Below are 12213 nucleotides of genomic sequence, written 5' to 3'. Positions count from 1 at the left end.
GTGCTGATGTTCCCCATTGTTTTGTCCTCCATCTCTTCCTTTCCCATGTTGCTCCTTTCTTCTTCCACTATTTCTCTGACTTTATCTGGGGGCTTCTTGCCCTTGTTAGCCACGGCCTCCTTATAGGAGAGAGGAAGGCTCCCTCCTCTCCCTCAATTCATGGATGAAGAATCCCGCAGCCCACCGAAACCCTGGTAGCTCGTTTTTCTTCAGCGCCGAGCTCGAGCCAAACTCCTCCGGTTCTTATATCGTGAGTGTAGCCGACTTTTTTATTATTTTTGCTTGCAATCTAGTAGCATAGTTTTTAGTCAAATCTGCTCAGATTTCAAACAAAATTAACCATGTAATTTAACCATAAAATGTTAAGAAATACCCATGAGATGCAGATTGGTTGGTTTGTGTGAAGTTTAGTCTTAGATCACTAGTTTAAATTTAATGGGAAAAATCAACCATGTAATTTAGCCATAAAAAGTTAAAAAGTACCCATAAAATGTAGATTAGTTGGTTTGTGTTACTAGATCACTACTTTAAATCTAATGGGAAAAGTTGAAAGTGAGAGCTAAAAAGGAAAAAAAACAAGATGACTTTTTGACTTTTTTTTGTTGGAATTTAGTGACATAGTTTTGAGTCAAATTTCAATATTGATTTAAATTGCATTTTTGAATGTAGAAATAGATTTAGCATCCATCAAAATCTGCTCAGATTTCAAACAAAATCAACCATGCAATCTGGCCATAAAAGAGCTAAAAAGTACTGGATGTAGACTAGTTGGTTTGTGTGACATTTAGTCTTAGATCACTAGTTCAAATCTAATGGGAAAAGTTGAAAGTGAGAGCCACAAAGTTGAAAGTGAGAACTCCCTGTTAGATATATAAACTATACTATGCAAAGATATAATATTATAAACTGTACGACATCATGTTAGACTTAATGGTTGAATTTAACATAATTTTAATGAAAACATCTTATCATTCTTCCATCCAATAATGAAATCCAGTCTTTGTAAATTCAAAATTGACTTATTAACCCAATTAAAACTGGTTCATAGATTCAAGTTGTTTAGGTTAAAAACTTTAACAGTTGATTACTGTTAACGTTTCTTAATGCGTTTTTTCTTCACTTTTTAATTTTCATGGGAAGTTAACTCTCTGCTCTTTCACTCAAATTGTTTTGTTGAATGTAACCGGACAAGCTCGTACCTTATGACTGTATAATTCCTAATATAGACTTCGCCACTCTACTTTGACTAACTCTACAAATACGTAGAATATAAAGCATTTGTCACACCAATCACATTCATGAGATCAAGAAGCCAAATCAAATCCATATGTGAAACCTCGGCCACAGATTTCACATTTAAAGATAGTAGGCGCTCAAGTCACACTTGCAACCAATTATTCTTGCATTGACCGGGGTTGCAACTTTTCTAAAAATCTGATTTCCCATTTCTAACTCATTATCTGATTTGGAATGATGGTTGGAGATTATTTCCTGCGAATTTAGGAGAGTCTATCTCTTGAACTTGTCTGTTAGCACAGTTTTGTTGCTATTGTTGAGAATGGGCAATTTTGTCTTGATGGGTTAATGGCTGGGGATTTCGTTTTTTGTACAGTCTGGGTTGGGTTCTTGTATTCATCGGCAGACATATCAACTTAAGCCAGAAGGGAGATTTTGTCATGAAAAATTTGCAGGCTTTTCTCATAATTCTCTGATTGATTTATCTTCGGGAGATGGCCATGATAGCAGAGAAAGAAGAAGAAGGGGAGGTAAGGGAGGAGGAGAAATTTGGAATTAGAATTATTGACAGGCATCCTTCGCAGTCTCGTTTGGCTGAGCTTGGCATCCGGTCATGGCCCAAGTAAGATTTTTCATTCTCCTCTGATTTTGGTAATTAGCCATTTTTGGGTATTTCTGGTTTCTGTTAAAAAAACAAATTATAAATTCATCTTTTGTTGGAAAAAAGAATGCATCTTTGGGTTTTTACTTTAAAATTTGGGACTCTATTGCAGATTCTAAAAATATAAAAATATTCTGTCTATTACAGATTCTATGAATATCCGAGAATCTGACTATCATGAGAGGTTAAACAAATTCTGCCATAGCAGATTCCAAGAATATCCCAGAATCTAACCCTCATGAGAGAGGTCAAACAAATTCTGGTATGGCAGATTCCAGGAATATCCTAGAATCTAACTGCCATAACAAATTCCAGGAATATTCATGGCTATCAGATTCTGGTATATTCCAGGAATTTGCAATCCACATAAGTTCAATTTTTGAGGTGTTTATTCCTCTGCGATATGAATAAATCTGATGTTAAGAATGAATTTAGTGAATCTATGCTGGATACTGTGAATCACTGGTTGGCCAAATACTGTAACTTTTTCTAAAGAAAGTTAGTTGTGTTATAGATTTTTTGGTGTAATCTTGAACCTGGGTGTGTGTGTGTTTTGCAGGTGGGGTTGTCCACCGGGCAAGTTTGCTTTGAAATACGATGCAGTTATTTGAAAGAAAGTTTGTTTTGTTTATAGATTTTGGATGATGTAATTTTGAACCTGTGTGATATGGGTGTCTGTGTTGTTTTGCAGGTGGGGTTGTCCACCGGGTAAGTTTGCTCTGAAATACGATGCAGAGGAGACGTGCTATATTGTCAAGGGGAAGGTAAGGGTTTGCGTGAAGGGGTCTTCTGAATACGTTGAGTTAGGTGCAGGAGACTTGGCAGTTATACCCAAGGGATTGAGCTGCACATGGGACGTTTCTGTAGCTGTTGATAAACATTACACGTTTGATGGCTGAATGAATACTTCACCTCCTGATTCATTTGGAAATTGTACTGGTTGGAAGGATAATTGTCATCATCATGCATTTTCAGTGTTTGAGTTATTATTTGATTTTTATTCATTGTATTTGAAATTTTTTGTTGAATTAACCACACAAGGGCATAAAACTATGGCCAATTCTTGGACAAGACTCTGCAATTTTAGACAAAAAGGTATCTATTGACACACTATTACTTTGTGAACCATTTTGACATAAAACTATGGGTAGTTTTGGGCAAAAGTATTTATGGCACAAATAATATAAAAAGTTCATAATATATGGAGTACAATTAAAAAAAATTATAAATATATTATGGTAGGTAAGTAGATTGTTTTTCTTATTAATGCTAATTTCAAAGAAACCATTTATTCACATTTTTAAGTGTTTTTTTTCATATCCCAAATAAAAAATAGTATCTAACATATAATATAAAAGGAAAAACAACACAGCTGACAAAACCTGCACACAACTAAATTATAAAACTTGTCTGGCTATGTCCTGTTTTGACATCATTTTTGTAAACAAGAAAACCATCCTAATAGCTGCTTCTATAAGACTGCTTCTCATGTCTACCTATTCCTAGAAGGTATACATAAGGAGCAGGATGGGCAGTTTCAAATTGTTAGGATATTTAGATTAGTGTTATGGTATCTTTGAAAAATGCCTGTACTTGCTTTTTGTTTATTTAAGTTCTGTTATGGTTTATGTTTATTTAATTTATCTGTTATTGTTTATGGATCAGCTCCAAATTTCTAAATTTTTTGGTGGGTACTCAGAGAATGAATACATAATAATGGGATTTTTTGGTGGGTGCTCATGGAAAGAACAAAACATATTGAAATTTTGGCAGGGGTTCTAAAATTATCTACGCTCTGTTAATGAAACTGGGTTATTTTATTTTAAAAATCATTATTAATACTACTCTAATGATGGAAAAATTAAAATATAATACCCCATCAACCATTGGAAGAGGTACTCAAAATATCAATGAAGAACTTCATCACCACCAGGCTTATCATTCAGTTAGTAGCAGGCATTTGAATGAGTATTGAAAGTCAAGGACTTGGCTGATAATCGTTGGACTTTACATGATTGGACTTATAGTTTTTGGAGTTTTTTTGAGGGTTCAATTCTACGACTTTATATAAAGTATACTTTATTTATAAAAAGGGAATTCTGAAGCTGAAATGATTGATCTAGGAAGCTTGCTTTTAAAGTATATCTTGATATGGAAAGTGGAAAAAAGCTGTGATGCAGACACGTTCCTTTTAAATTAGCTTTGTTATGTCGGAACACACATGCAATCCTTCTGAACCTTTCCAAGCCACCTTGCAGAGTTGCTTTGTAATTTGCCGAGTCATATTTAAAGAAACTGACATGTTTTAAGAACGTACGCATCTTAATAATTTGTTCACATTTCTCTATGTCTCAATTAAAAAAGGGCAGTGTAACTCATATAGGTTTAGGTTGAAATTAGGTGATACAATTTTGGGAATATAACTTATTATCTTTTAAAGTTAAAATTAGGTGTATAATTTTTGGAATATAGTTTATGATTTTTATAAAGTTGAATGGGAGGATATAATTTTGGGAAGATTTTGGTTATTTGTTTTTTAAAATGTGTTTTTAATATAAAATGGATTTAGTATTTTGAAAAGCTTTTAAGTCATTTAGATTATGTAGATTACAAATTCAAACTTATGATTCTAAAAAATATCTAGTGGATTTTAGGTAAAATGAACTAGAAAAATGTGTCGATAATGGGGTGTATTGTTAGGTCACTTTGTGATGTGAAAGTTATCGGTTCAAAACCCATGGGCAAAAATCCAACCATGTTAAGAGTTGGTGTGGCCTAGGTTGGATGTAATACTTGACTAATTTTGATAGCTTAAATGGCCTCAAGTCGTGGTTTCTCAAACCACAAGTCAAGCCTGAAGGCATAAACCATAAGTTCTTTATTTCATCACCATCACACTATATGTGTTCTACGAAAAAATAATGTATCTGAGTAAAGAAGCATTGGATTTGACAATGGCAATAACAAGGAAGATTGCAAATGCCACCATTTGCCTATTATAGAGGCATTTTTTTATGATTTCTTAAAATTGAATATAAATTTAATTATGTAACTATTATGTTTACACCTTCCAAGAACAATTATCTAATATTTTTGAATACAAGGTCTAGAAGTATAAATGTTATAGGATGAGGTCATGAAATCTTTAGCGGCAGAGTTTGCCAAAGGGTTATATTTTGAATATTTTTTGCAAAAAAATATTTACCTATTTCGTTAAAAATTCACTTATTTTCTACACATATATATGATTAAATTGATAATATTCACCAAAAAATTACTAGTTTTAATAATAAATTACATGTTTTCTATTTAAAATCCACTTGCATGTTATATGTATGGTTTCCAAGCTAGAATAGTTGCCTAGAATATTATACATAGGCATAATATTTGAATCCTTGACAAATTCCTAGGATGAGGTTAAATACAACAAAGTGAGATATTTACAAACTTAGAAGCATAATCTTATGATCTTGTTTATTGACGCTAAAGCTAGCCAACACCCTCATATGATAAAGCATATACATGAATTGGTGCACATACCAACCATTTATAGACCACGAGATGGATAGGTGGTTTATGATTTTTGAAAAAGCTCCATGTATGAAAAAGAAGGCACCACTATACTTTCTCATAATAATGTAGACCTACTTTGTTAGGTCTCCATGTTAACTACTTTTAAATTTGTGAATTATAAAGCATAGGTCTTGGGTCTATGCAAGATTGATGGAACACTAGGCATGAACCATTTAGAGAGTAACACCAGACCTTGATGCAAATGTAACCCCCTACCTAATCCTAAGATTGTAGAAAATATTCATGAGACCCAAACATCCATTGCCACCTTAACCATTAGTTTACTTCAACATGGCATGATTGTTGTTACATCCCAACAAGAGGGATCTTTAGGTAATGTGAAACCTTTCTCTGAATTTATGCAGGAACGCAACAAAATACAGATATACACATAAACAATGAGATGCAACATAAATAAAATGACATTTCATTAATATCAAGGAACTGACATATGCTTACATATAGAAATGGAAATAAACTAGCTCAGATAATGGTAGCTTATCTTTAAGAAGACATGTGGTGGCTGCATGCCTCTAAAATGTGTTACAATGAGGCTCAAGGGCCTTTTTATTATCAAACAGCAAGGGAAAACCCTAAAAACCAAAACCCTAAATCGAGGAGATGGAACACCAAGAATTTGTGGGCCCTGTTGGGGTTAGTTGGGCAACCAATTTCCCAGGGTCGTAACTTGGTCATATTATCTCTATTTGGTACATACAATACCTCGTTGAAAAGATCTCACCGAGTACTATAGGATTTTCCATAGGCCTTCGCCTATGGCGATGAGCCTACTGCAGACCTAAAAAAATGTCGTTTAGGGGGGTCAAAACTGCTCCATAATTTCAAGACCCAAAAAGATGCTCAAAAGAGTAAATGTTGCTATAAACAAGGAAACCGATGAAATCGACTGGAGGTCTAAGTGGAATAGGTGGGTGGCCACCAATATGCACATGGTTCAGTCCTCCGTCCTTAGGAAGAAATGGTCCCCATTGCATGCAGAGCCTCCATGAAGTGAAGAAATTTATGTTGAACCTAGTCTTTGGTGAACCACTTTCCCTGGTTAAGGACTTTGCCCGCTTTGACAACTCGATATAGTTGGATCCTCTGTTGGCGAGTGTTCTTGATCTACTTGTCCATGGTTCAATCAGTTGTGGCTTGTTCCATGCAATCTAGGTTTATATATGTTGGTGTGAGTTGTTCTGTAATGTCAAATGTGTCCAACAATGGTGGAAAGCATGACTAAAGGAAATCCACATTGAATACTAGGTGCAGGCCAAGGAATGGTGGAATGATGAGCTAGAAGGAATTGTTCCCTACAACTTTGGTGATGGTGTATGGCCCATATCGGAGCGGGTGAAGCTTGCGGTGGGTCCCAACAAGGCGTTCCTTCTGCAAATGTAGCCAAACTTTGTCACCCACTTGGAACTGATGTGGCACCCGATGTTGATCATGTCGTTGCTTGTACTTAGAATTGACTCCGTCCAATATGTCATCGACCTACTATAGGATATGTTGAAAGTAATCATTGAATTTGTTAACACTATCATCTTCGAACTGGACATGAGTCGAGTTTGCCTAAGTAGCTATAAATGGTATGGCCACGTCAATGGTACATAATGGTTGGAATCTAAATCCCACCTGAAAGGGGATGTTGGCCAGTTGAGCTATGGAGCACTTTGTTGTAGTTGTGTTGGACATAAGGAAGGCTTTCATCCCATGTATGTGTATGCTTCGAGGTTGTACATGCACAAAATGTCCACGATCATCTTGTTGATGACCTTTGTTTGGCCATAAGTTTGGGGGTGGAAATTTGTGGACTTAGTGAGCTTGGCATCCAACATCGACCAAAGACTTGACCAAAATGTACTTAGGAATCTGCTGTCCCGATCTAAGGTAATAGATTATGTGACCCAAAAGTGTACACACACTCGTTCAAAGAAGAGCTTAGCAGTGGCTTCTATTGTGATACTCTTCTTGCAGGCCGCCATAATGGTCATCTTAGAGAATCTATCGACAACCACAAAAATGAAGTCGTTTCCATGCTTAGTAGAAGGAAGTCCTAACATGTAATCGATGGAGATAGATTCCCAATGTCAACTAGGAGTAGGAAAAGGAGTATATAGGCCATTCTTCTTGAGGGTCAGTTTGGCAATGGTGCAGACAATGCAAGATCTGATGTACCTCTGAACATCTTGTCGAAGGTTTGGCCAATAAAAATACTTATGCAATACTTCCACTATTTTCTCTACCCCGAACTGTCCAGGGACCCAACTTTACTGTGCCACCCAAATCATCTTGGAACACTTGCTTGAAGGAACTTAGAGGTGTCCCAGGTGGCATAACAATGCATCCTAGAGGTGAAAATTTGGAACTTGCTTGCCTTCCAGAAGAGTTTGGTATGTGTTTCCAAATTCTGGATCACTCTTATAAAGATGCAGCCACCCTGCCGTCTTGTGCCCACAAGAGTCGAGAAAAGTGGTCAACTCCATGACTGATGGTCGACTGAGGTAGTTTGCAACGTGGTTGGTGTTGCCCTTCTTGTACTTCATGTTCAAATGGAACTGTTGCAGGTATGTAGACAATTTCTGATGGTGATCATTCTGCAACTTCCCCTGTGTCTATATGAACTCCAGGGATCAGTGGTATGTGTGGATGACCATTTCATTCCCCATAATGTAATTCTTCCATTATCGGCAGGCCTGCATAATGGAGTACATCTCTTTTCATAGGTGGGATACTTTCAGATTGTGTCTGAAAGTGTCTCACTATGATATGCCATGAGATGCCCCTATTGAGTATGAATTGCACTAATAGCATAGTCGGAGGCATCTATCTCGATCTGAAATGATTGATGTAGTCTAGTAATGTTAGCACTGGAGTAGAGGAGAGGCGACACTTCAACTTAGAAAATTCCTTCTATTGGGATTTAGACCAAAAGAACTTTTCTTTCGCTCCTCCCTTGGTGACTTGACTCAAAGGCCAAGTGATATGAGAGAACCCTAGCACGAACCTGTGGTAGAGGTTGGCAAGACATAGAAAGTTGTGGAGCTCTATTAGATGGGTCCACATGCACAGCCCGCTCTTCAATGATGTACCCTAGACATTGAACCTGGTCATATCAAAAGTGAATTTCTCCAAATTGGCACATAGCTTGTGTTATCACAGGGTTTGGAGGACTTGTTGAATATGGTGGAGGTGCTCTTCCTAGCTCTAGCTGAAGATTAGAATTTCATCCAAATACACCACCATGAATGATTTAGTAAAGGGTTGCAAGATGTTAAACATCAACCTCATGAAGGTTGTGGGGGAATTCGTCAAATTGAAAGACATGACTAGCCATTTGAAAAGGCCCTCCTTGGATTTCAAGGTAGTCTTCCACACATCAGACGGTTCGATCGGTACCTAGTGATAACCGAAATTCAAGTCAATCTTGCTGAAATATTTGGCCCCCTTGAGCTAGTCCAGAAGCTCATCAATCAGTGGGATTGGATACCTATTCCATGCAATGATCTTGTTAAGTGCCTGATAGTCAGAGTCTCCAAGTCTCATCCTTCTTCTATACTAACACCATCAGGCTCCCACAGAGTGAGGAACTTGGTTTGATGTTCCCTTTCTGCAACAACTCTTGAATCTTCCTCTTGATTTCATCGTTCTCCATAACAAAGCGTCAATAGATCAGTCCATTGGGTAGTGGCATGCCCGGGGTCAGATCGATGGAGTGCTTGACCTGACAGTGTAGAGGTACCACTGATTCATATTTATGCAGGAACGCAACAAAATACAGATATACACATAAGTATAGAGATGCAGTAGAAATAAAAATTCATTTCATTAATTTCAAGGAACTGAAATATGCTTACATACAGAAATGGAAATAAACTAGCTCAAGCAATGGTAGCTTATCTCTAAGAAGAGATGCAATGGCTACATGCCTCTGAAGTTTGTTACAATGAAATATCTCTCTGAGTACTATAGGATTATCCATAAGTCATTTCCCGTGGAAATGGGCCTATTGTGGACCTCAAAAAAACGTCGTTTAGGGGTTCAAAACTACTTAGAAGTTCAGGGCCTAAAAAACTGCTAAAAATAGTAAATGTTGCTATAAACAAGGAAATTGATGAAACTGACTGGAGGTATTGATGGAATAGGCGAGTGGCCACCAATATCCACTTGCATCAAACCTAATCATATAGGGCCAGAGTTCTTTAGGTCATGCAACCAAGTATAATCAAGTAAGGCCATCTAGATAGACCAAGAATTATGAGTGTAGTTCATGTGATTTTCATCCACTCTTAAGTTGTGGGTCAATGGGGGCTTATATATTTCAAAGTTCATGGATGAATATAGGATGAAATCATCTTCATGAACTTTATTGTATGTGTGTGTGTGTGTGTGTTTGGTAGTTTTTATATAGAGTTGACTGTGATTTTTTTGTAAATGTCAATAACTATTTATCTTATGTGGTCGCTACAATTTGATACCTCTATGTCACCTCAATATCAATCTTGCACTTCAAGGATTGGTTCAGTAGTTGTAGTGGTTTTCTTTTATGGTGATACCTCACCTATAAGTTTGAAACAGAATGTTGGGGCACACATCATGAGGTCACATAGAATCAAATGGCTGAAGGGATGAATGGAATGGAATGAACGGAATGAACCAATAGGAATTGCCAATTTTAATTGCATGAAGAGAGTGGATTAGAAAGAATATTCCCTGATTGGGTTTGAAATTCTTATGAAGATGAAGTCTCATACATTCCTCAAGACTTCTACTCAACCCTCATCTGCATGTCCCTGTAACTGCAAAAGGTGACTTGCCCATCAACCACCACCAACACTCAATGATTGGTGTTTCACGATTTTAATGAACATGGTGAAAATTTGAATGTTAGAAGGCTTAAGCAACTTAGGCTTATTTTTCTTTCCCTTAGAACCACTTTCTTCTTCCCCTCCATCAGACTCATAGCCCCTCTCATGCTCTTCTGTAGTTATCCTTCAACCTTTATATTATTTTTGAAATAGAAACTTTTCTTGATAATACCATCACATGTCTGTGGGTGAAAGCATGAAGATGGGTTACACTTTTGGGCCAAATGTGGCGATGAAATTTCAAGTTTCTCCTGTCTTATCAAAATGAAGACCTTAAAATTCATATAAGCATTGTGAATTTTGATTCGGAGTAAAAATAAAAATTGTGGAGAATTATGTTGTTGTCCTAATGATATTTTTTGTAAAAATATTTAGTGTCATATAATATGTCAAATTTCCATTAAATCAAATGTTTGTCCTTGCAATTTTTCACACATCTTAAGAGGTATGTGTGTGTTCACGTAGCATAAATTTGTCTAAAATGTGAAATTTAACTATATATATATATATATATATATATATATATATATATATATATATATATATATATATATATATATATATATATATATATATGAGCATGATCTACATGGAGAGAGATAAGTTTTCCATTTAAAAAAAATATTTTTTTTATGCAAAAATATATTTTTAATTATTTTTCAAAGTTGGAGAAGTAATATTTCAATTGCATTTTGCAGACACATGTGTTCACCTAAGGTTTTTTTTCAATTATTTAAATAAATTGAAAAACCAAAAGTACCCTTTTGAAGAGGACTCATACATGAAGATAGAGGTATTCTTCATTATGTATATTTTATGATATTGAGTTTTTATTCAACCTCTTTAAAATATTTAGAAAAAAACTTAAGCATTATGTTTAAAAGAAATTAGATGAAAAATAGCATATGAATTCAAAAATGTCAAAATCATATGCCATTGGATATAGGATTCCTTCATGAATCCAACATGATCAACTCCACCACCTAAGGACAAATTTATCCCTAAGTTCGCTACGATACAAAATGGAGTTGCAAGAAATTTTGCAGAAGGGGTGTTCAAATTGTGGATTTTAGGACTTAAGAGGCTAAATTCAAATAGCTCGATTGAGAGTTTTGTAAACCCTCCATTGAGCCATATACATGGTTAACAAGGTTCGATCGAGCGCTATGGCTCGATCAAGCCTCTATAAAAAAATGAATGATCTAAAATTAAGCTTTTACCTCATTTAAAATTCCAAATCTTATTAGAAGTTTTCAAATCATGTCATGCAAAATTTTTATTAAGTTTGATATTTATATTAAAAAAATATTATTGTCATTATTATTAAATGAAATAGTGAAATGATATTAATATAAAAATTAATATTAATGTATTTTAATGTTAATATTAAATTTATTAATTTTGGATTAATATAATATTCTTAACTTTAATATAATATAAAAAAATTTATATTAAAATATATACTAGCACAACCACATTAATAAATGTGGTTGATATGAGCCATAGGCATCAACCAAAGAGTCATTAACATAAAAAGATTCATGCAAGCTGACTCAACATGTTAATTTTATTTAACCTATTTTTTTTATAAATCTAACATAATAAAATATATAATATTTTTAAAATCCTGAAGTAATCGTAACCTAAAGCTACCTTTGAAGAAATACAACCTAAACAATTTCAATTGGAAGATATGAAGCGATCTATATATCTTTGATGGAGGTAGCTGAAACATTAATATTTTAGAAAATTTTAGATAATATTTTCATGGAAAAGTTTCATTTTTCCTCTAGGTGAATGTACAACATACATTTGAAGTATTGCATTTTAAATATGTATTATATAAAAAAATTTAATTGTTGTATGACATGA

General features: G+C 35.0%; 1 protein-coding gene across 2 annotated transcripts; it reads left to right on the top strand.

Moving 5' to 3' along the window:
- Positions 1-1366: 1366 nt before the first annotated feature.
- On the top strand, positions 1367-3025 carry LOC149211966 (uncharacterized). 2 transcript variants are annotated; one of them, XM_089390517.1, is made up of 2 exons: positions 1367-1858; positions 2457-2591. In XM_089390517.1, the coding sequence occupies exons 1-2, from the start codon at positions 1731-1733 to the stop codon at positions 2506-2508; spliced, it is 180 nt and encodes a 59-aa protein (XP_089246643.1). In that variant the 5' UTR covers positions 1367-1730; the 3' UTR covers positions 2509-2591. The 2 variants fall into 2 exon arrangements, with proteins under 2 accessions (XP_089246643.1, XP_089246642.1); XM_089390516.1 differs by having other exon boundaries at positions 1378-1858; positions 2589-3025.
- Positions 3026-12213: the final 9188 nt, after the last annotated feature.

Source organism: Pinus tabuliformis, chromosome 1_1 (genome assembly GCF_031772625.1).
Source record: "Pinus tabuliformis cultivar Carrire ecotype Pingquan chromosome 1_1, CPIR1, whole genome shotgun sequence".
In the NCBI taxonomy this organism is placed as follows: domain Eukaryota; kingdom Viridiplantae; phylum Streptophyta; class Pinopsida; order Pinales; family Pinaceae; genus Pinus; species Pinus tabuliformis.
This window is presented reverse-complemented; position numbering and strand designations above follow the sequence as displayed.

Bases quoted from the DNA above. Each gene is read 5' to 3' on its own strand.
- LOC149211966 (XM_089390516.1), top strand. From the start codon at position 1,731: ATGGCCATGATAGCAGAGAAAGAAGAAGAAGGGGAGGTAAGGGAGGAG. The intron at 1,859-2,588 runs GTAAGATTTTTC...GTTGTTTTGCAG, and splicing joins GGCATCCGGTCATGGCCCAA to GTGGGGTTGTCCACCGGGTA.